General features: G+C 32.0%; 2 protein-coding genes across 2 annotated transcripts; both read left to right on the top strand.

Annotated features, from left to right (window-relative positions):
• The first annotated feature begins 18793 nt into the window (after nucleotides 1-18793).
• On the top strand, nucleotides 18794-20587 carry LOC125826241 (uncharacterized). Its single transcript, XM_049505562.1, has one exon. The coding sequence runs from the start codon at nucleotides 18794-18796 to the stop codon at nucleotides 20585-20587; it is 1794 nt and encodes a 597-aa protein (XP_049361519.1).
• LOC125826240 (uncharacterized) lies at nucleotides 20584-21210 on the top strand. The gene has a single exon (XM_049505561.1). It carries the CDS (start codon nucleotides 20584-20586, stop codon nucleotides 21208-21210), a length of 627 nt encoding a protein of 208 aa, XP_049361518.1.
• The last annotated feature ends 5037 nt before the right edge of the window (nucleotides 21211-26247 follow it).

The following is a 26247-nucleotide window of genomic DNA, read 5'->3' as shown; positions in this document are numbered from 1 at the left end:
ATACTGTCTCACACTCCTTCACTGAATCTGAGTATATGGCGGTGGCTAATGCCCTTTCTGAAACCTTGTGGGTCACCAACCTCCTAAATGAGTTGTGATTTCCAGTATATCAGTTACCCACAATATATTATGACAATCTTGGAGCCACATTCCTAAGCAAGAATCATGTCCTCCATAAGCGTGTGAAGCATGTTGCAATGGACTTTCACTTTGTTAGCCACCATGTCGACATCAAATGGGTTTGTGTTGTTTATGTTCATGGTGCCGATCAAATAGCCGACACTCTCACCAAGGCACTGACTAAACATGCATTTGAGAATAATTTGTTCAAGTTAGGCTTAGTGACCCATTGCTTAACTTGAGGGGCGTATTGGAACATCACGAGTCAGTTCAATTATTAGTTCTCAGTTTAGTCATAGTAATGTTTCGGCAGTACCTGTCCCTGTTTATTTAGGATAATGTATTAGTATTTCAACAGTCATTGTCTAGTTAGATTTCCTTACTTCAGTTCGTTTAGGAGTTTTTCCTCTGTAACTCCATTTAACAGCTTTCTGTCTTCATTAATAATATATCGTCTTCCAACTTATATTCAGTCTTTACAATGAAAGCTTTTGAAGGTAAAAAGTCTTCAACTTTCTCTGTGGACATAACCTGCAAATATCAATTATAGTATAAGGTTACAATGTAGCTCCATACCAAAACACCCCAGGCATGATATTTACTTGCCTGAAAAATGGCGGGTTAGGTAAAATATAAGCGCAAAAAGCATTCTGATTAGAAATATAGTTTTGTATGTGTTATCATGACCTTTGTTATTGCATTATTTGTGTTATACATATATTAACTTATGACATATTTGTATTTTCAGGCGCTACTTACAAACACATATTTATTTACTTTTATCTAGTTAGTTACCTTGGTATATATAGTAGTTAAACATCTCATTAGGAGATTAACAGTACTCCCTAATTTTTCATTTAGTATCACAAACATAAGAAAAAGCATAGTATAAAGTCAATATGGTTGTAGGAATATATGCTCTGAGCTCTCACTTTGTGTGGCTCGCCCTGAGCGCACATTGCATTGAGGTGGTTGCTGAGGGTCCATATATAGGCCTTATCGGGGATGCACCATGTCCAGAGTGTGGGGGGCCGGTCTTGGATAATGTCAGTTGGGCAGCAGATTATCCTCGAATAGATAAACTAGGAGGTCTTGTAGGAGCACTTGTAGCTTTTTTTGTTTCTGTTATTTTCATTTTAGTCCTATATAAACATACACGTACAATGGGGAGGGATACAAGGGTGATAAGGGATGACGGGCAATTAGAGATGGGAGAGGTCATCTCGGAAACACCTCCACAGACACTTCCTGTGGAGAGACAGCAGGATAGACCCCCACACCCACAGAGTCTTTCTATGGAGAGACCTTTCGTGGTGAGACATCCTGAGGCCTCTATCCTAGTTAACACATTTCTTGCCCGTCGAATTTCTAGGGAGGAATGTGCTAACATGTGTGAGATATGTCAGCTTGACTATGATGAGGGACAACTCGTGCGAGTTCTTCCTTCTTGTGGTCACTTTTATCACCATATTTGCATATTGAACTGGATGACGTTTGGGGCTCTCAACTGCCCTCATTGTCGTGCAGTCATATAGGATTTGTATAGTTTTGGTCATAGGATTTGTATATATAGGATTTGTTCTGTATTGGTTTCTCCAAAAAGCATCCAAACCAACAAAAAAGAACCTGCTACACACAGTCAAGTCAGATTCGACAGGTAAATTTCATATCTTAAAAATCAGCATTGTTTTTATCTTTTTAGAATCAAAATTTTGCCTTTTTCTGATTTCTGATATTGATTGTAGGGATAAACATTTTATCAATACAATCTTGGAAGCAAGGCAATGGAAAGGGCCAAGGAAGTGAAGCTCACTGCTATCCTGGAAGGATTACTTGCATATCCACAGCCACAAGTAAGTTTCTATATATAACCTTAATTAATGTACATGACTGGTTTATATACATAAAACAATCTAATTCACAAAATAAACTTAATAAATACAAGAATTTTGACTTTTTAACGACCATTTTATAAGAAGGGACATGAATCCAGTCACTATTAGTATATTTATAACGATCAACTCTTTCCCAGTGGTTAAAAGTAAATTTTAAGAGCACCTTACCTAAAATTTTCTCGGCTCTCTCCCTCTAAATAAAACAAAAAATCCAAGACAAATGCTTAGAACAAAAACAGTCAAAACAAGTTGTATCCTCCGTCTCTCAGCCTCATAATTTTCAATTTATGAGTTGTATTTTTGTTTGGGAAAATAGTTTCATTCTTTAAATTTTTGTAATTGAGAAGTCTCTCATTCTTTCTCTTTGTTTCTTGTGTGTAGAATGTTGGAATATGCTTTGAATTTTTACTGGGAAACCTAGGAATGACGTTGAGACGCTATCATCAAATTAAGTCAGCAAGCATGTAGAAATTGAGAATTCTAAGAGAGGTTCAGACTTCTGGTGATGCGTTCTTGGTTAAATATCAAACTTCGTATGTGTTCTTTGTGCTTTTGTTGTGATGTTTAATTTGTGAAAGATTCATCTATGGTATTGTGTTATATTGGGGATGGATTGCTGTAATTACTTTGCCCTGATTGTTTTGGGATGGTTAATCTAGAAGTTCACCCTTTAAATTGCAAACCATATGTTTGATTAGTTGGCTGAATGAATTTTTGAATTTTTTTTTGCAATACATGTTTTAATTTTCAGTAATTATACTAATTAATATTTGAATAAAAAATTAAAATATCTTTTTAAACATATGAATTGCAACTATATTACAATTTCTAGCAGCATAATTGGATTGTAGAGGCCTATGTTGCTCGGACTCTTTAAAATTGTTGCCACACCCATGTCAAATTCTCCAAATGCACTATTTTTGGAGTATTCCACATGCACCAATCAACATCTTGAAGAGTTCGAGCAAACTACATAAGCAACTCTACTCCAACAATACAATATGAAACATGGAATATATATTGATACAACTAAAAGTTGTTACCAGAGGTAAGAGTACTCGAACATAACGATAAAAACTATAGAAGAAGGGGATGAGAAACAGAGAGGCAGGGGTGAGAAGCTAGAAGAAATAGAGATGACATTTATAGAGATGACTCAACAACATTCAATACCTATTTTCCCCTAACCTACTGGTATTTAACTACTATTCCTAACTCAGGTCCCACAAATAGTTTGTAACTTTTCTGAAACTATCCTCCATCTTGGTTGGGTTCATAACAATACATCAGTTATTCCGTCCCTGATATGAACCTTGCCCTCAAGGTTCGGGATGGAAGTTTTATACCCCAGAAATGTCTCTAGCCGGTTTAATAGTAGAGTTGTAAATGATATGCCAAAGTTTGTTGGTGTCATAGCATGTTCACGCCGTCTCCATTGATCAGGGAGAATGGATACATCCATTGCATTGGGCATAATATACACATGCTGAGGAGTCTTTAAGTCATTCCAAGGACTCCACCAAGCTCCTTTTTCCAATTTTTCACCATAATGTAACACTGATCCTTCACTAAATATATAACTTCTCTTTATTTTTTCTGGACTCTTGCTTACTTCCCTAGCAATCTTCTCTAATCGATATCCATCTAGTGGCAAACGTTGTGGATCTCCAAATACTATGAAAGTTGTGATACAAGGAAAATTAGTGAATCGACCATACCCAACAATTTCAACTATTGGTATCTTTTAGACTTTGTGTAAATAAAATAGAGCATGCCCAAACACAAGTACTAGGTCCAGTGGTCCAATAGAAGATATATTTTCTCTTCCATTTGCATTCTCAGTGCTAATAGAGCATGTTGTGCTTTCAAAAACCTCAGTATAAAGTTTAGCATAAACGAGAGAAAGCTTATAGATGTTGGTAAGATAACTTTGTAACCTGTTGAGCCTATAAGAGCACTGCAAACACGTATTGTAACCTGTATACTTCTTCTCTTGTTAGTGCCAATTTTGTTGAAGATTTGGTTCATATTGGTTAAAATATTTGCTTTTATAGGTTTGTCGATGGAAATTTTTGAATATTTTTTCAATTACTTGGCATTTGGTTTTCATGTGTTTGATTACCGATAGATGCTGCGTCGAAGGAGGTCTATGCACAAGTGTTACTAATTCCTGATAATCAGGTATTCTAGATGCTTAAATTTAGTTCATTTACCTAAAATTTATTTAATACAAGCATTGTCAGGTTGATTTTACTCTGTTTTAGCATTACTACTTGATAGCTAAAATTGAAGCTTTATTCAAGCAAAAAAAAAGAATAGAATGAGGCAAAAATGGAAATATGTTGGTTGGCTAGGAAGGTGGTATTATCATTAACTTGGATATGTCACTTTCTTTAGAGTTCTTGTTAATAAAGTAATGACTTGTTGAAATGTTTGTATATAATAGCTCTGGAACTAAATGAAATGCTTGTCGCCATAGGACATGAAAATCTGATTTCATTTGGTAATTGTTCAGTTGAGGAGTAACATCTGATCCCCTATTTAATTTTGGTGGACACATGTAGTTCCGGATTATTTAGAGGATTTCGCGTGTCTTTTGTAGATAACCATGTCCTTTTGGTAAACACATGTAGTTCTCCCGGTGTCTCACCCTCCAGTCTCTCAAATCCGGTGAAGTTCTTCCAATCGAACCATGAAATCTTGAAGCAGGTATTTGTGTGTTCCTAGTATACCTTTCTTCTTCGGGTTAACTTTAGTGTTTTTTTTTTTGCAATTGACTCTTTCATCTTCACCATTTTTTAATTTGGTTTCACTCCTATGTGTGTGCTTTGAATAGCATGTAGTATGTAGGTTTCCTAGGATGATCGCTTCTTTTGTTGCTTCTGTGAAAGTCTGTTCTCTGATCCCTTACTTATTTGTTGGCGATTGATATATAACACAGTCCGCATATCTAATGTTGCTTAAAAAGTAGGCTGCAAGAAATAAGTTTTAAATTGTTTTTCGTACTCTGGTCTTTCATTTTCATAGTGAAATCTAGTTTTGAATTCAACTTGAATCCTTTTGTTGTGCAATCTGTTGGTGTATTTCTTGCATCAACAAGATATGGAAGCGGCAGCGCTGCACAAGTGACACCTTTCATTTGCCAGGGTGTTGACTGACTGGTGAGATCAAATGTTCTCTTCTATCTTCTCTTTATTGACCTTTATTTACATCATGAACCGTAACTCTTGGCAGGGGATAGGGACTTTGCTAAATGCTCTTTTTGGTGGTGTTGCTAGTTGCACTGCTACGGTGTGACAGTCTCTGATCTCTATAATGCTCTTTCAATCTAAATTTCGCCCTACTAATGACTTGGGTATGAATAGCTACAACTACACTCCTTCATGCTTGACTTCATGAATACCTATGTTAATGATGGTTATTGTCTCATTTGTTATATTTAAGTATGTGTATCTGGTGGATATTTGACATTGTTTCATTATGAATTCATTACTTGATGACTTTAGGCTTTCATTCGGAAATGTGCGCCCATTGTTGTTATCCTTGGAGAGTTGATGTTGCTTCCATGCAGATGCAGCTCAGTACCTAAACCACTGATTGACCATTTTTGTGATGAGCGACAAGCGAACGACGAGCAATTTCAACTATACCTTGCATCAAACCAACAATTCAAGATTGTCACTACTTATTAACACGCTTGAGTTTGACAAGACCGATAAAGATATTACTCCTAGTGGTGGATTTCCCCATTATGGTGTGTGACGGTTGATTACCTGTTGATCAAGGATGTTGTTTTGTCCTAAGAAGACACTAAAAAAAATATTAGGTAAAAAAACTAACCATGTTCCATGATCAAAACCTAGAGTTGCTGGAATGTGTATGTATAATTGTTGTAGGATACAGTAGAGATGCTTTATTCAGAAGACGAAGTGGATATAAGTAATGGAATTAGCAGCATAAGAAGTCGGGAAGCAGTTGCCATAGATTGTGAAATGGTTGGAGGGGGAAGTGATTGCTTACTAGACCTTTGTGCAAGGGTATGCCTAGTTGACGAAGATGAGAAGCTTATTGTTCACACTTCTGTTCTACCTCAGATTCCTGTGACTGATTATAGGTGTTTGCTGTCAAATAAACATATCTATTTATAGTATCAGGTGACATTTTTAGCATTACACCTTTCCACACTTCCTCACCATTTTGTGTCAGGTATGAAATTACTGGTATAACAGAGGTAAATCTACGAGATGCCATGCCTCTGAATGAAGTCCGGGAGAGAATTCAGCAGATTCTTCACAATGGAGAGTCAATTAGTAGAGTAAGATTGGATGGAGCCATAACCTTGAGAAACACCTGGATTGCTTGAAGACGTATTATCCTGATCATCTTTGGAGGTAAGTTTATGTTGTTTTTTCCTTTCTAATAAATGGAAGTCATTTTCTTGGAATCTTGAATCTTATATTATGTCCAGATCATGGGCTTGTCCTATATTAGGTGTATTACACCATTCACTGCCATATATTAACATGAATGGTTTATTTATCCATAATTTGACATAACATGCTTCTTTAAGAGTACCAAAATAGTCAAGGTGCGCGCAATCTGGCCTAAACAACACCATTATTGAAAAGAAAAAGAAAAAGGGAGTTGCTTATGATTGACTATTGTTGTGGGTGGAACATTAATGCTTAGGTTAGATTTGTTCTTGAGATGGACCTATTAACTCGCTTAATCAGGTACTGATATCAAGAAGCCTAGTATTTTTCTGAGGCCCTTGCTGCATGTTTCTTATTTGCTCATTTAGTTAAGGTGTAAAATGGCCCACTTTGTTACCCCCTCAGGTACTGATGTCAAGAAGCCTAGTATTTTCTCAAGCTGAGGTTCTATCGGAAACAACCTCTCTACCTCACAAGCATAAGGTTAAGGTCTGTGTACATCTCCCCTCCCTAGACCCCACTTGTGAGAATCTTCTGGGTATGTTGTTGTTGTGTTGTAATCACTCAGAACTCCTGAATTGCTATGCATCAGTATCAATTATAGCTTATGTTTCACTATTATGTGTGGTAAAACCTGTAAAATGAAATTCAAGAAACTTGGATCTAGTAAAATATGAGTATATATGTTAAAATTCAAGGTCGGTACCTAATAAATTTGTTAGCTTAAAAGTCAAGGTTAGAACTTCATAAACTAGTTCATTTAAGTCCTCCCATGATGCCTTCATTTCCTTCCATCCATGGGAGAATATGTGGTCGTCCCGTAAACTTGATCAGCGAGCTTGTGCTGACTTCTCTTGTACTCCATTTTGACAAATTCAAACATAAGAGATGAAGATAAAAGTAAGAATTATCATATCAACTGTTCAATTTCGATTACTAAGACAACTCTCAGGCTCGTGTCATGCTTGCTAAACTATAGCAATGATTTCGATAGTAGATGACACATTTGATGCTTATGGTGTCGTAAAAAGAACTTGAGGTCTACACCGATGCCATACAGAGGTACGGACTACTTCTGGAACAATTAATAATTTAAGTAGAATGCCCATAAATGGCAGAAAGGACATATCAAACAACATATTTTGGTACATATTTGAAGTTTTGCCTACAATTTGTAATCGGAGACAAGCCTGGACGCCCGAAACTAGACATTTCTCCTTCTTCATCCCATATATGTTCTGTTAAACTGATAAACTTATCAAATTCTTTTCTTTTTCATTTATTAGGTGGGATATTAGCCATGTTTGTCCATTATATTCCCATTGTTTTACTTTGATAGCCCCCTGCTAGTGAAGAAAATGTTCAGTCACTGTTGGTTATGATGTTTAAGAAAGTAATACGTAAGATTTTTGAATTTTGTGGTCTTAAATTAAGTTATGTCAAACTGATGTTGCTTATGATGTTTTGTTGTTCTGTTTTTTGTTTTTTTGCAGCCAAGATGTGGCTAGTGAACCATTTTCCTCCATGGACGCAAGACCATCCGGTGATAATTATTATAGTGGCAAACGTTAAAGTATCTCGCAATCGTATTAGATAGTTTGGATGATGTAATTGCAAGATTGGACTGGATGTCATAATGATTAGAGTGAATGATGTGTTTAGCAATTGATCGGGGTAGTAGGGATAATATCAATTTTCTCGTGGTGGAGTTGAATACATCTCTATGACATTATTAAGCTCTCCCAGCCAAATGATACATAAACAATTTTATGTTAGCAATGTGAAGGTACCTTAATGTCTTTTTGATTGCTGGCAGCGCTATCATTACGTGTACAAATTTATGATTGTTTGAACTATTATTGACCTAATTAGCTTTAGAGCATTGTTCCATTGATGGCAAAAATATAGGAAGATATTTATATTTTTATGAATTGTGGGGGTTTCGACCCCTACTATTTTGTTATTACTATCAGAGATTGTGACTCTTTGAAAATTAAATGGTAGTTTTCTAAGAATCAATTTACAGGGTTCAAACCGCCGCAAAATAACCCCCGTTGCTTGTTACAAGGGTTAGTGAAAAACCCCCCACAAATTAATTATGGACGACCTGACTTTGGAGTTGTTGAAACCCCCATAAATTAATTATGTTGAAGTTTAATGTTTCTTTTCTATGACTGACATAAACTTCATTTTTACAGCTCAAGAATTTGAATATGAAGAAGCTATCATTTCAAGAAAGTACCGAGCTCGTTGAAGTTCAAGAGTTCTTTTACATTGATTAGATACGTAGTTTAAATATGATATCTTATTATTATTTATATATGCTGCAATTTTTCAGGAGTTGATAAAGATTATCATACAAGTTTAATATGATTTTTCTTTTATTTAGTTTTTTGTATTAACAATGAAGTTTTAAATTAATTAATTTATTAAGTATATTTTCTTTGTGTTCCAATGTATGAAACAGTTAATATTATTCACTAGTATAAATTTTTGTATTATAACAAATAAAAATGGGGTCTTTAAAACTCATTTACAAATGGCTTATCAAGTAATGAAACGGTCATTGACGACATGAAATTTGGTCGTTAAGAGTATTGTTATTGAAACTAACATACAATTAACGAAAAAAATATTGGACATTAAAAGTTCATGTACTAAGGGAGAATCCGGCCGCTAAAGGGATAATGACTGGAATTAATGTGGTCGTTAAAGGTGCTTTTAACGACCGAATTGAAATCCGGTGGTTGACTTTTAACGTTGGGACTTTTAACGACTGGCGGCGACCGGATTTTCTCCCGTCGTTATTGACATTTAGCGACCAGATTTGGACTTTTAATGACTCAAATTCCCCTCGACCATTTTTCTTGTAGTGAAGGAAGCCTACGCGTAAAGTTCAATGGCAAGCTAAGATTACCAATATTATAAACAAAGACGAGCCATGATATTCATAGTGGGCAAAATGCATTCTGCAAATTGTGGGAGCTGTAACAGAGGCAATGAATTCATTTCTAAAATTTGATCAGATCTAACTAGAGTTATAAGTTAAACAGATCCTAAATTGTGAAATTTGCTCCAGATATTGCTTGCGGGCAGAAGTGTGTGATGAAGAATGTGGTGCATCAGTGACGCTGCCCAATATCTTTTGGGTTGCACCGTCCATCAATTAATAATACATCAAATTTTCGCTTATATAGTTGTATACATTTTGAACTTTGTAATTGTTTAAAAGATGAAGCTGATGATTCGTTCAGTGGCCAAATTGGTATCGTACTTCTTTTAGTATTCTTGTAATCTGGTGTTGAATCAGTTGATACTATATTCAATTGCAACTATGGACTCGAATGAATAAAATTTGACCTTTTCGTGGGGAGTATTATATTGGTGACCTAAAAAAATGGGGAATTTTTTTATAAAGTATATTCTTCTAGCTTTTTAAGATGCAAAATTGCTAATAGTTTTATTATAATCCATCTTTTCTAGTTAATTCTTATTCAATTTATACTAACCAATTGTTTAAATCTTTGTTGACACATAATACTCTAAATGTGTCAAACTCATAATAATTTTTCCTTTTATATGAAAAGTTTTTATTTTTATTTTTTATGTTATGTGTATTTTACTTATTTGGAAAAACCACTTGAAATGTTGAAAACATTTTCACAATCAAGTAAAAATGCTTACAATAGAGTCATCACTAGAAAACTTAATCTTTCAATAATTCTAACGGGAATATTCTTTAAAAATTCAGAGATTTGGGTAAGTAAAAATGAACACTAGAGAAATTAGTTTATCTTTTGAGGAATTCGACTAAATGGATTAAAAATTCTTGTTTACACCCAATTTTGATCCTCCACAATATAAGTTAATCATCGAGCTTCTTAAATTCTAAACGATTTCAAGAATTGACTTTATAATATTCAAAAAAAATTCGAAGTTTTTAAAGTGATTTTAGTCACTTTTTATAATAATTTAAATAACACATATTTTTATATAATTAATGTATATACTAATAAATATTCACAATGCATCTCAAAAAAAGGATTTTGTGTGTTTACTTAAATATTTTATTAATTTAGTTTATTTTAAATTATGGTCATACATTTGAGTTAACTAATTTATAATCAAGATAATTATTTTTATTTTCGTTAAGATTGAGAAGCTTGTTAATTAATTAAATTAATTCATCTTATTTTAATTTTGGTCGAATTCAACCAATTCCCTTAATTTGGTCGAAATTGCAATTCACATGGTTATTTTCTTAAGTCAAATTGACCACATCTTGGCTTCCTTTTCAAGACCCATTCTTATCCAATTTGACCAAAATCTTGGCAATTCACTCAATTCCAGTCCATTCTTTCTTCAGCTTATCCGACCCGGCCCATTTCATAACTTTGAGAAGACCCAGATACTCCAGCGTTAACAGCATACAATACGCATACATCAATACAGCGACAATGCGCGACGACTTCACGCGTCTTCTTCTCCAGCAATCGCGAGACCCATCCGCTCAGCCCAGCGAACGAGCCCAGAACCGCGAAGCCGAAACACAGAAACGAAATCGCGCAGCCCAGCTCGCGCGTGTCCGTCTCCCTCGCTCGTCCCTTATCCCTTACCGTACTGAGAACATTCGAGAATCAATCCAGGTGTCTCAATCTTGTAGCTCGCCCGTCCTTGCTCACCATTCAGGCGGCCCTCATCAGCACAATTTCAAGCTGACAGCCTTATCCTAAAACGATTTTCGAATTTCAAATTGGAATTTCATGCAAAAAATCCACCCGATTTCCTCCCTTTTTTCCCAGCCCTCACCCTCCTGTTAAGATTCAATATCTTCCATGGAAATATATGAAATAGCAGAAATAAGATGAATTCGATTAAAGAAGACTGGGAGAGAAAACGTGAACGTCCTTTCAATATAATACTTCAATCATACATCACAATAGTCTGTTATCAACTATATATACTAATCATTAGCTATTAATCATAATTAACAAACTAACTATCTAACTGTACATAGCTATAACCGACTAACTAGCTGGCTAACTGAAAGTTAGTTACAGTAGGCAATGTAACAGTGCACAGTGAGACAATCAACACCCCTCTCAAGCCAGGGGCAATGAAGATGTTTTGCATCCCTAGAGTTAGCCAACTAGTTAGTCGGTTCTAGCTATGTACAGTTGGCTAGTTAATTTGTTAAATCCTCACCACCTCCTTTATAAAAGCTCGGGTTCCTCTTCAGTGAAAATGGTTGGAATGAACTGCCATTAGAGACGAAAATATGGTAAATATTGCTAGCTATATAGTTATATTCAAATATTTATAGGTCTCGAAATCACAGAGAACACAGATTTCGCTTAGTCCTCTTGCTCGTTCCTTGTTCACGGGAGTTCATCGGAATCTTTGGTTGTGGTCTTGGAGGTAAGTGTTTCTTTCAGAACCTCTATCAAGCCTATGTTTGTTAGCATTCCAACTCGCATACTCGTACATTCAATGTACTTATGCTAGTTGGCCTGCATCGTCTTATGATGCAAACGCAGGTAACCAGGATCAGCATCCAGCGCCTCGTTGATCCAGCTTGAGCATTCAGAGTCTGTTGGTGAGCCTCTTTGCATTCCAGAGGACTCGTTTTCATTGCTTTCAGTTTTAGTATTAGTTTATTAGGATGTCGTGGGTCTGTCCCGACATCCATCTCAGTTGTTTAAAGGTTTCATAGACAGACAGACAGTCAGCTAGTTATTTCAGTTGTCTTTACTTTTCATTTCATATGTTAAAGTCTTGAGTTTGTCTTAAAGGTCAGTTGAACGTTCCCTTATAACATTCTAGTTACTTCATAAGTGTGTATGTGATGAGTTAAGTCTTCCGCTGAGTTAGTAAGTCAGGCCAAGGGTTCACTTGAGGCCAGCAATAGTCTTCGAGTGCCAGTCCCGCCCAGGGTGTAGGTTCGGGGCGTGACAACATCAGCCCCCTACCCCCGTCAAAAAATAATAATTTAAGTTTGTTTTTAAAAAATATATTCAACTTCAATTTTTTATTTGTTTATCCCACCCTCACCCCTACCCCCAGTCCCCCTACTAGCGCCCCCCCCCCCCCCCTCCCCTCCCCCAAAAATAAATTAACGTTTATTTTTAAAAATATTTTCAATTTCAAATTTTTATTTTTCACCCCCCCCCTCCTTTCCCCCCCCCCCCCAAAAAAAAATATAAAAAAATTAAGTTTGTTGTTAAAAAATATTTTAAACTTCAAATTTTTATTTTTTCACCCCCCCCCCCCCAAATAATTTAAAGTTTGCTTTTAAAAAATATTTTCAATTTCAATTTTTTATTTTTTACCACGCCTACCCGCAACCCCCCCCCCCCATAAGCCCCCTACTAGCTCCCCACCCCCTTCCAAAAAAAATAATTAAGTTTGTTTTTAAAAGATATTTTCAATTTCAATTTCAATAATTATTTTCTACTCTATAGTCAAAATAAAAGATTGTTTCCCAAAAATATTTTTCATTCATAAATTAAACACTAGAAAATATTTTCTACTCACCAACCAAACATGAGAAACTAAGATATTTTCCAAAAATATTTTCTACACACCAATCAAACATGAGAAAATAAGTCAAAACTTCATACCAAACACACCCTTAATCAAATACTTTTACTAAAGTATTCACTCATTTTTAAGATTGTCCAAAGTTAAAATGACTCAAAAGCTTTTCTTTACTTCAAATTATTTTTTCAAAGTTAATCAATATTTTTAGTCAAACTGTAGGATGACCGCATATTAGCAAATACTTTGAATGCTAACATTTTTATAAAGTGGAAATATGAACCCCTTATTCATTTTCTTTAAATTGTATAGGAATAATTGTGTCAACTCAAATTGTATCCGTATTTGAAACATCACTAACGAATCCGACTTGTTTTAGTTTATTTCAAACCATAACCATTTTTAATTAGTATTCTATGAAGAGATCAAACTATGCAATTAATGAAATACAATAATATATGTCAAACTTTTTTAATGATACATCAAAATTTCATAAGATTAAAACGATGACTTTGTAGAATAAACTACTACAAAAAGATCAATGTATATTAGACAAAATAGTTCAGAATCAAGCAAGATTAACCAAACTACAAATAAATCAGTATTGTATTTGAAATTGTTTCACTATCATCGTGAACTATGTGAGGCTCAGTGGCGGAGCCAGGAAATTTAACAAGGGGGTTCAAAATCTGAAAAGTAAACACACGAACTAGTGGAAGGGGGTTCGACATCTATTATACATATCTAAAAAATAATTTTAACCATGGATAAATAGTAATATTTTTCGCCGAGGGGGGTCGGATGACCCCCCTCATTACATGTTGCCTCCGCCACTGGTGAGGCTTCTTTATACCTCGGAGGTGCCTCACTATCACTAATGACTCCGGCATCAAGCTCTTGATCATGCTGCCTATATAAAATACAAAATGAAACAAATAAACAATTCGAAATGAATACAAGGTTAAACCTATAAATAAAAAAATAAAAAAATGTAAACTGAATTTGATATTGAATACCAAAATACAACATACCACTTAAATTCACAATACATAATATAACAAACAACTCAATTTATGTAATTAATACAAAAGTGTAACTGCCACTCAGATTCAGAATACAATAAAAAATAACCACTCAAATTTTCTAAACAGTACAAAATACAACATACCACACAGATTTAGAATACAAAATACATCAGGCCACTCAATTTCTTTAATGAATACAAAAGTGTAACTACCCAATTAGATTCAGAATACAATAAATTACAATCACTCAGATTATGTAATAAATACCAAATAAAACATGCAAACAGATCCAGAATACAAAAAAACATCAGGACACTCAAGAAACTGTAATGAATACAAAAATTAAGAAACCTATCAGAAGATTCAGAATACAAAAAGATGCAAACACCAATTCTTCGGTTGTCTCTCTTCCGTCATTTTAGCAGCGGATCCTACATTAACCGCTATTTCTTGAATAATATATATATTAAAGGATGAAAAATCGGGAGAAAATTGTTGATTAAGTTGGATACCTCTTGTAATCCTCTTAGATTCGACCATTAGAAAGTGATTTTATGTTTATTCAAATCCTAAACAAAATTGATCAATTTAATACTTAACTACAAACAAAAATTTTGAATTTTTTTTTTTTTTAAAATCAATAAACAAACCTAAAAATCGGATAAATATGCATACCTTAATCTAAGGGATTGTTGTGAATATCTTTAGAGATATAATTTTCAATTTCTGAAGAAAAAAAAACCGAAATAACGGAAGAGAGAGAAGTGGGAGTTGAAAGATGAAGAAGAATTGGAAGAGAGAAATCAGTGAGAGAGAAAATACTTTTTTAAAAAACATGAGAGAGAAATGAGAATGGATTGGAAAACGTATAATTAAGGAGATATAAAAATAGAAACGAAATTAGGATACACCAATATTTTCTAAAATATTGACATTTTTACTAATATTTATAAAAATATGTATGTTTTTATTGTGTTAGATTTTTGACTAATTTGTTAATTTATCCTAAAACGTTTTATTAAGTAGTGAATAGCGACTACGTTAATTGTCTATATGGACTCAAAATCTCCATTTGCATCTTTTGTTGGGCAAACAGCCCAACCCAGAATTATATCTAGGAAAAATTATAGAAATCTCGCATTTTAGTTTACATATTACCATTATCCCCTATAAGTTTTACAAATTTCGAAAATTCCTCATTTTCGCGCATCAGATTAATGTATCAGCGCTTATATTGTATCTCGCGCATCAGATTAGTGCATCATGTATAAAATGTACATCAGATTAGTGCATCATGTATAAAATGTAATGTATCCTACTTAACGATTAATGTATCTCGCGCATCAGATTAATGTATCAGCGCTTATATTATTGTATCCGTTTGAGGGATTTCTGTAATTATAAACTTTTAAGGGATAAATTGTAATTTTACCTTAAAAGTATGTGATTTTTGTAATTTTCCCTTATATAAATTAAATTTTGAGCCCACTTCTTGTATTAGATGAACTTGTGTCAAGGTTCAACAATACTCAACCCACCTTAGTCAGCCCATGTTCTGGTTCAACCATTCGGGGAAAAAACGCATGCAGCCAGTCCATTAGTGTTGATAACTTCTGTAAAGATGTTGCTATTGATAAAAGGCCTTCATAAATAGAGTAAAAGAACGTCTAGTTGGGGAAAATTTTCAAAATAATAATATTTTAACATTTAATGGAACCTCATAGCCAAACTTTCAATATTTATTAAAAATGTCAATATTTTAGTTTGTTATATTGTTGATTTATGTATTTTTGTCATTTATTAATATTTGAAAAAATACAATTAGTTAATAACAAAATGGAGAAAATCAGGGGAAATAATATTTCAAATAAGGTAAATTTTAAATTTAAACCAACAAAGCTACCATAATTACTAATCGTAATTTTGGTATAACTTTAAGTCGGCTTAGTTTTTTCTTCACTACTTTTACGCTCTTTTCATCTTTTATTTTTGGGATTAAAATTTGCAAAATCCCTTTCCTATTATACGTGTTTGGTTCCATAATCAACATGGCTATCCTCTCCCTTATTCCTCAAATTCCCAATATTGATTTTTAGCACTCCCTTGAAAATACTCAATCTATGTCGAATTGAAGTCAATTGATTTAAGATTTTTGATGGCAGTGAAGAAGATTTTAGAATGAATACAAAATTTGTTGGCATACAAAGTGAACACGAAAAATCTAAAACTTGTTAGCATACATTTAAAATTAATACAAAATAAAAAGAACTACAAAACTTGTTGGCATACAAAGTGAGATTGAAACACAAAGTGAGATTGAAAATACAAAATAATATTGAAATACAAAGTGAGCACAAAAAATCTAAAACATATTGACATACATTCAGAATTAATACAAAATAAAAAAGAAATATAAAACTTGTTGGCATACAAAGTGAGATTGAAACACAAAATGATATTGAAATACAAAGTGAGCACATAAAAATACAATACTTGTTGGCATATAGTTAGAATGAATACAAAAAAAAATACAAAATTGTATGAAGCATAATTTAGAATAGCATACAAAATTCTGTAAAACTATTCATCTATTGTCCTATAATATAATACAAAATTAAACATATACATAATTTGAAATGAATACCACCTATAAAATAAGTACAAGTTACACCTAAAATACTCAAATTTTAGCAAGATACCACATGAATTTTGTAATGAATACAAAATGCAACAGACAATAAAAACAGTAAAGAATACAATTTGATAGTTTAGATACAAAATGCAACATGAAATAAAGTTATTTTCATCACTTTGATCTTAAACAATTTCATCAACTTTCCAATTATTGACATTCAAAAATGGCACTTCTTCCAGATTCAATTCAATACTTTTGAACGATTTATCCTAATATTGGCACTTCTTCACCGGGTACTTCTTCCAGATCCAATATACAAAACATACAAAATACGTTTGTATCACAATACTTCGACAAATGTTGAAAATCTTGTAAATAATTTATAAGATTTCTTGGAAAAATGGAGGATTTTGATTTTTTAAAAAGGCAAGTTCTAAGTTACTTGAGTATATGAAATAATGAAAGAAATCTTGAGAGAGAAAGAGAAAGGATAGAATTTGGGTAAAAAATTTAGAGAGTGAAAAGTGGGTAATGGAATCTTTTATTTTTTCTTTCACTGGTGAAAGAGTCAAAAAGTGGGCCCTATTTGAGAAATAAAAGGAAGATAAATTAATTATATTAGAATACACTTTATTTTTTAAAATATTGACATTTTTAATAATTATTTTAAAGTATAGATGTTTTTAATAATTAAGTTAGGAATTTTGACTTTTTTTAGTTTAGCATGATTGTGCTTTTTCTTCGTAGAGGCGTATTCAAGATTTTAAATTTATAGGTTCTGAACAATAGCTCTTTTACTTACCGTGCTTGGGATACATTATATAAACATGTTAACCGAATTTCTTAATACAAAAATTTAGACAATTTATGTGTATAATAAATACATAAATCAGTGTATAAATTGTATGATTTATGTATTTATGAGTGTGTGCGTGTGTAATGATACCACAGAATGTAGGTTAGTATATACACTAATTAGATACATATTTTATAATGATTATACACTAACTACAGCATGTATATAATCATTGTACATTGTGTGTATATATACGCACGCACACACAAATTACATAATGTACAACAATTATACATATATTACACAATATAATCTTTTTGGGGTGAATTAAGCTAAAAATTAACAAATATCCCAAACAATTTCACTGCGGATAATGCAACCTCTTCAAAAGGACTAGGTATTGATAGTAAAGAAGAGAGAATGAAAATTATTTCCTTAATTTGCGGGTAGCATGAATCATATGACCAGCATGAATAAAGAGAAAGTTGCTCAGATGGTAAGCACCCCTCACCAGAGGCGTATGTACATGAAGGGGAGTGAGTTCACATACACCCATCCTCCCCTTCCTAACCCCTATATAATACTACTATTTTTCTAATTATCTTTTTAAATTTGTATTGGTGAACCCAAGGTTAAAAAGAATACTCTAGTATATTGATAAGTATGTACAAATAGGGAGTGCATAACTTATAGATTTTTAGTTCAAATTTTCTATCCACATTAATATTTTTAATTTTTAATTAATATAACAAAATGTGCCACTTTTCATAGATCTTTTTAATAATTTATAAATAAAAAGAGGTTCAAATACCCATATTTTTAGGTTGCATTAGCTATGTCTAGACCTTAAGCTAGAAGTGTCAATAAAGTCAAATTATATTTTTTACTTTCTTTTTCTCCTTTCCTTCTTTAGACGTTTTTCTTATTTATTTATTTTTAACTTTTCAAAGCCCTAAACTAAAAGATAAAAAAGAGTAAAGACATCATATTGTTCTTCTTTTGGCTTCATTCCACTTTGTTGTTCATGGTAAAGTAGAAGTGAGATTTGAGAACAAGTAACAAGGTATGCTATCTAAAAATAAATAAATTATTTATTAATGTACTTCATTTGTTTTATATGTTTTTCTTGATTTATGAAGTGATGCCATTATTTGATTGCTTGAATAATTAAACTTATAAGAATTTCTTGATTTCTAAATAGTTATCTAATAATTGTGATTCTTTTATTAGTAAACTTGTTATTTGTGCTAACATTTTTTAAAAATTATTTTGTTTTGATAAGATTGAATAGAAGTGTGAATATTTAATTTTGTAGGTAAAATAATTCTTACATTCAAATCATCAAATCACAAATGGATAAGTTTCTCATCAAGTTACCAAAGCCAAAAGATGGCCAACCAAGTTCTAGTTCTAATCAACCATTTGTGAGTTCACAAGTTGCTCCGGAAGTTCAAAGACATATAAATTCTTTTCCACTTTCAAATACGGATAATATGCTTGATTTTAAATCTCTTGAAGCAGATCCCAAAGATCGAATGCCTATTTCATCTTATGGTCCTAATATTCGAGATGCGGTAAGGAGGTATTACATTCAAAAAAAGCCATGTCAACCTGTTGATCATATCTTCCCTAAAACTAAGTTTGGAGATAAAATGTGTCAATTTCGACCAACTTGGTTTAAGAGAAGATCTCAATGGTTGGAATATAGCATTAAAGCAGACGCGACATTTTGTTTGTGTTGTTATTTGTTCAAGAATGAACTTGAAAGTCGTGGAAATGTCGGAGATTCATTTACAAGAGCTGGTTTTAGGTGTTGGAACAAAGCTTTAGAAAGATTCAAAAAACATGTTGGTAAGGTAAATAGTATCCATCATAAATGTTTCAATAGGATGCAAGATTTGATAAACCAACGACAATCGATCCAATCTTCTTTTGACAAGCAAAGTGAAAAGGCAAGAAGTGATTATCGGATGCGTTTAAATGCCTCAATTGATGTAGCAAGATTTCTCTTGACATCGGGATTTCCATTTTGTGGACATGATGAAAGTGAAGGTTCCGAAGATAAGGGTGCTTTTCTTGAACTTTTGAAATGGTATGGGGATAGAAGTTTTGATGTGGGAAGAGTAATATTAGGTAATGCTCCACAAAATGATATGATGATTTGTCCGACAATTCAAAAAGATATTGTGGAGGCTTGTGCTAAAGAAACAACTAAGGCTATCATTGAAGACTTGGACGGTGATTATTTTGGAATATTAGTTGATGAATCAAATGATGTTTCTCATAAGGAGCAAATGGCTCTAATTTTGAGATATGTTAACAAAAGTGGAATGGTGATAGAGCGATTCTTGGGTATTGTCCACGTAAATGATACATCTTCTCAATCATTAAAAAAGGCAATTTATTCTTTGCTTTTGGATCACTCATTATGTTCATCCAAAATACGTGGTCAAGGTTATGATGGGGCTAGTAATATGCAAGGGGAAATAAATGGTCTCAAGTCTTTGATTTTACAAGATACGTCATCTGCATATTCTATTCACTGTTTTGCTCACCAATTGCAATTGACACTTGTAGGTCTTTCCAAAAAGAATTCAGATGTGGATAATATTTTTTATGTTCTTACTAATATTTTGAATACTATTGGAGCTTCATTTAAACGCAGAGATTCACTTCGACAACATCAAGAAGATAAGTTGGAAGAGTTGCTTAAATTTGGAGAAGTTCATACAGGGCAAGGTTTGAATCACGAACGTGGCCTCCAACGACCGGGTGATACTCGTTGGGGGTCTCATTTTAAAATCTTGGACAATTTCCTGATTCTTTTTTCTTCAATTGTCAATGTGCTTAAGGATATGAAACGTGATTGTCCATATCATCTTGATAGATTTGCGGTGGAAACTCTTTTGAGCAAGATTCATGAATTTGAATTTGGCTTTATGTTGCACTTGATGTTTAAGGTGTTGCTATTGACGAATGAGTTGAATAAAGTTTTACAAAAGAAAGATCAAGATATCGTTAATGCTATGGGATTGCTTGACCTTTCAAAGAAACGATTGCAAATGATGAGAGAGGATGAATGGGACTCTATGATGGATGAGGTTAGCTTATTTTGTGGTAAACATGGTATTTCAATTCCCAAATGAATGAAGGCTACTCTAATGGGAAGTCAAAGCGTAAGAGGTTCAATATTTCATATTTGCATCACTTTCGTGTGGAAGTATTTTATGCCATCATTGATTTGGCACTTCAAGAACTCAATAATCGTTTTGATGTGTTGACTAGTGACTTGCTCCTCGGTATGGCTAGTTTGAGTCCGGTTGATTCATTTGCTAATTTTCACAAGGATAGGATAATGAAACTAGTTGAGTACTATCCAAGTGAGTTTGGTGATAAAGAGCTTCGGGAACACAATTTTCAACTTGATGATTTTATTGTCTATGCTCAAAAGTGTGATAGAAAGTTTCTCAACTTGAAGGGAATCAAGGATCTTGCAAGAGTGATGATAGAGACAAAACTAGATCAAACTTGGTCACTTGTGTATCTACTTGTGAAGCTAACTTTGATTATTCATGTTGCTACCGCAAGCGTGGAAAGAGCATTCTCATCAATGAAGTACATAAAGAATGATTTGCGTAATAGGATGGATGAAGATCTTTTGAATGGTTGTTTAGTTTGCTATATAGAGCGTAGTATATTTAAAAATGTAAGTACTTATGCCATTATTGACTGTTTTCAAAATATGAAAACTCGTCGAGGACAATTGTAAGTGAATGATGTTTTTTGCTAATATATTACTATATAAAGAATGCTACTACCTACTTGCTCGTCAACTTGTTCTCACCGTAAAATTTATATAAATGAATTAATTGTCTATTTTGAAGATAATGGTGCCCCCATGTTCTTGAGATCCTGGATACGCCTCTGCCCCTCACTTCAACCCCAAGGTTGTTAATTTGAATTCACAAGAGAGCAAAAAAAGTGAAAGCTCTTAGGTAGGAATAAAAATGAATAAATTCATATGATCAATATGAGTTATAGTTAGTCTACTAAAAACAACAAACAATGAGTTCTGATGGTTTAAAATGAGTTACAAAAATAAAGTAGGTTTATTTTGAGTTTATAAGTTAGTTTATTTTGAGTTTACAAGTTATAATTTAATATGGCCTGCTAATCTAGTTAATTATCTTCAAGGGGAAAATGTTGGGCCAAAGGCCTGACTGTGAGAGCAGATTGAAGCAACAACAGCTTGGAATAATTGAGTTTGGGCCGCGAGCCCAGATAATTTTTATTATCTTTATTTTCGCTACATTATATTTATGTTTATGGTTAATAAGAACATTTGTTGCATAGATGAATATCCAAAGAAGAATTTAATGGTTTCTTTGCTCTATAGTTTTATTGCAAATTTATCTTCATTAAGTTTGAGTAAAATGACTTTGTTTTATGGTTGAGCTCATTTCTTCATTTTATTTCTTTGTTTTGCATGTACAGTTTGAGAAAATATGGACGGATTAATATTGCTGCATTTTGATGCATGCATATACGTTTTCGACACAATTGGGAAAATAGAATTAATCCTAAGCTACTCTTGAAGACCAGATATGGGCCATTTTTACAATTTTCAGATTTCACCTTTGGGCCAAAACTGCTTAACAGTTAAGATTTTTTGTCCATCACAATTCACAGATTGACACCAAATCTAGTCAATTTCGTTTGCCCAAACCCATTCTAACTAATTTCATCCGAAAAGAAACAAGACCCCAAATTGTAATTGCTTTGTAATTCTTATTTCCATTTTACATCTATCTCTCAAAGTATGTTATAGGAAAATCTTATATCTGAATTGCTTGTGCATTTTCTAATTAATAATAATGCTTTTCTCTATAAAAAAAAAAAATACCTCATCTCTTTGTTTAATGCTTCCTCTTTACCTGATTTAACGACATGAATAATGCTCAAGGTATTTGTAATTTTAACCTATTAAGTTCGGATTATAATTTGTTGATTTGATCAAAGTCTCTTATTGTTTGTATTGTTATTCTTTCAGTAGGTTAGTCCTAAAACGATGCGTTAATTTCCTTATGTGCAAATAAGTGTCATGTCTCTCAATATGAAAAAATATGAAATTTCCAAATGTACGTCCGAATCTGTTTACATTACTCATATTTTACTCCTATATAGAAATGGGACTTAAGGACGAACACAACATATAAAAATTGTACTTTGTGACTCCTATATAGAAATGGGACTTAAGGACGAACACATCATATAAAAGTTGTACTTTGTGCTGGAAATGTGATGAAATGGGACTTAAGGACGAACACAACATATAAAAGTTGTACTTTGTACTGAAAATGTGATCTTGTGAAGATCTTTTCAAAGTCAAAATTATAATTTTGGTGCATTCATTGTCAGACAGCTGTACTTTTTTGGTAAAACGTGTCTAGCTATGTGGGATCTAAGTAGCTTTCACTTTACTTTTACTTTCTATTCTCCTTAATTGTTCTGATTTCTCCTTTATTCTTTTCCTCTCTTAATTACATCCTTATAATTATTCTACATGTTGTTTTTGCAGAAATTGGCTTGTGCCGCTACGCTTGTAATAATATAATAACACAAAATTATTATTTTTTAAAATCAATAGTTTAAAATAATTACAAATATGATTAAGAAAACTCTTACAAAATAAAACTTCTAATATGATTATACAAGTATAAATAATCTAATATCTTAACTTTTTATAATAAAAGAATCTTTATTTCTAAAAAAAATTCTATCATACTATATAATTTACCCCCTCTAACAAAAGAAAATAATTAATAAAACTTACTACTGTTATAATAAAAACATCACTCCATCATAAATAAAAATAAAATTACTTTCAAATAGCTAAATAAAATATGATAATTTTTATATTATATAGAAAGGTGAAGAGGAGGACGACCAAGGGCAATTTTGTCAACCAAAAAAATATCCAAGCTTAGTTTAAGTGTACATTGTGCATAAAGTATTAAGATTTTCAAAAAAATAGGCAAAATTTATGTAATTCCCAATGTATCCACCACTAAGTCAATAATTGTGAATTGTAATGGCCACACGTCTACCAATACATTGGGAGGAGTAAAAGAAATCATTGCAAACTTACATTGCCCCATTTATTGATTTACTTTAAAAGCCTTCACATTTTTTTAAAAAAATCTTTTCTATTTTGAATGTATAATTTTTAATGAGATTTTTTCATACCAAAAATTCTAATTTGAGGGCTTGTAATCATATTTCCTTTCTTAGTGTGGTTTGGTCATGAAAAAATACTGTGTATTTTATTTAAAAAATTTATAGTTGAAGTCGTGTTTGGTTAAATTTTATGCAAAACATATTTAGAATTTAAATATATTTTTTCTAAAGGCATAATACATAAATATGTCATTTAATTTGGTTTCATCTAATATCTATGTCCTTCATTTTTATATGTCCATAGGTTTTATATGTCCATAAGTAGACACATAAACTTATATACAATTGAACAAGTTGACACTTGTGTCCTACTTGACGTCCTACGTGACAATATAATTCACGTCATATGCGACATTTTATATGGCTCCTACGTCTGGTATTTCCCGTAAGACGCGTGTGTCTATTTCTTCAACTTTATAAAATCTTAGGTACTTACTTGTGCACGCCCTAAGTTGAATGTCATAGATGTCAGACAAAGCCAAGTTAAAAGATATATTCATATGTATAATTATGTTTTCTAAAGATGATTTATATTCTCAGTTTCTAAAAGTTACTTGACTAATTTATCCGAGACATACAACCAAATTGCATTAAAAAAAAAGTAATATATCAAAATAGATAATTGTATAATGTCATAAATTAGATCTCATATAAGAACTATCCATACTATTACAAAAAAATTTCACTTTATTTAAATTTTTTGAAGTTGAACTTGTGTTACGTTATTGATTTTGCAAATAATATTTGACTATTTGAATGTGTTTTTTTTTAAATAAATAAAACTTATATGAAATATAATTCAAATGGTCATTTTTATAAGAATAAATAATTTGTCATAAAATTTAAAAAAGGAAAATATAGTTAGAGTTATGCAGATATTAGTTATGCATGATTTAGTTATGCAAGATTAAGTTATGTGAGTATTAGTTATGTAGATATTATTTAGTTATGCAGAGACTACAATACATAAATTATTAATTATTGAATATATTATTTACAAATAAATAAGCAAACAAATAGTATAATTTCTCAAATAAAATAAAGAAATAATTCTTCTCTATACTTAAGTGGGAATTCTGTTTTTTTTTTTCTTTCTCTATTTTTTTAAATGTTTAAAGCTTATAAAAATAAAATACCATAAGTATATTTCAAGTAAAGTACATAATAAAATCCTATTTTATATAATGTAAATTTCTATCAAAATGTTGCATGTATTGTTTGTACATTTTTAGTATACCAAATCTATGAGTTATACATAAATTCATATTCCAAATAAAAAAACAATACATAATAATTAAATATGTGGAATATATTTAGTAATATATGGTGATAATATATGATTAGCATATGCGTTGTCAAACTTATACATTCCGATTCATAATATTAATAAAAAATTTATATTTTGATTTCAAATGGAAACAAATAAAAAACTGTTCCTATACAAAAGAAATAAAGAGACAAAAATAGTTAGGAAAATAGAATAGTTATGTAAAGTCTTTTTCTAGAGTTTTCAATAAAAAAAAAGGTAATAGGGATAAATGTGTAATTTTTTAAATATATGTATAACTAATACCCTCATTACTTATTCCATATTTTATCATGTATAACTTATACATAGGTCCCTCATAAGTTATGTAGGATTACAAAAAATGTAACCATACACCGTATAGAATTAATACACGAATAACTTTTATACAATATTTAGAAACATAGCAACCAAACATGGTAAGTCATGCTGACTTTTCTACCTAATACATAACTTCCACCAAACATAGTACAAATACAACTTCTTATTTATGAGAAAAAAAATGCATCTTGTACGGTAACCAAATGGCCCCTTAAAGTATTAACAAGGTTTTGAATGTTTTTCAAATTTTAAATACAACTTTAAGTTATATTTGTAATTTTCATAATCAGATGCGGATTTTCAAATAAAGTGAAATAAAAAGATTATCTATTTCTTTGTGTTAATTTATTTTTCATATCTATTAAAAATAAATAATTAAAAATAATATAAAATCTTAAAAATAAGATATTATTTTATTTTATTTTTCATGTTTATACTACTCTAAATGTGAAAAGAATATCATCAAATTAAGTGTTTAATTCGAATTTATTTGTTTGACATTATGTAAAAATAACCATTGGTGCATATGATATTGTATTGTTAATTAAGACAATTTAAATAAGTTATAAGTTATGATTTGATATATATATATATTATTAATTTAAATTATCATTTACTATCATTTTTATTAGAAAATATTAATCGTAATTTTTCCTTTCAAAAAACTAATCAAATACCTCTACTATATTTAAGATTGTAATATTGGGCCCGTGAACGGGACACGGCACTACCAAGTTGTACACAAAGCATTTCAAATTGTACTATAAAATTAATTGTGGCTCATTAATTGTACACGTGTCTTTTTACACATACAACAACCCACATGAATAATTACTTTTCTAACTTTTTTTCCTCAGTTTCTCTCTCTATATATTCGTTTTTTTTTTTTTATCTACTTTCCATGTCACGACCCAAAAATGGACGTGATGGCACTCGTCTTAA

This window comes from Solanum verrucosum, unplaced genomic scaffold (assembly GCF_900185275.1).
Source record: "Solanum verrucosum unplaced genomic scaffold, falcon-dt-bn FXZP01000060.1, whole genome shotgun sequence".
Lineage (NCBI taxonomy): Eukaryota > Viridiplantae > Streptophyta > Magnoliopsida > Solanales > Solanaceae > Solanum > Solanum verrucosum.
The sequence above is the reverse complement of the archived record's forward strand: the minus strand, read 5'-3'. Positions and strand labels throughout refer to the sequence as shown.

What these genes read in the sequence shown, in the direction of transcription:
- LOC125826241 (XM_049505562.1), top strand. Translation starts at nt 18,794, where the DNA reads ATGGATAAGTTTCTCATCAAGTTACCAAAGCCAAAAGATGGCCAACCA.
- LOC125826240 (XM_049505561.1), top strand. Translation starts at nt 20,584, where the DNA reads ATGAATGAAGGCTACTCTAATGGGAAGTCAAAGCGTAAGAGGTTCAAT.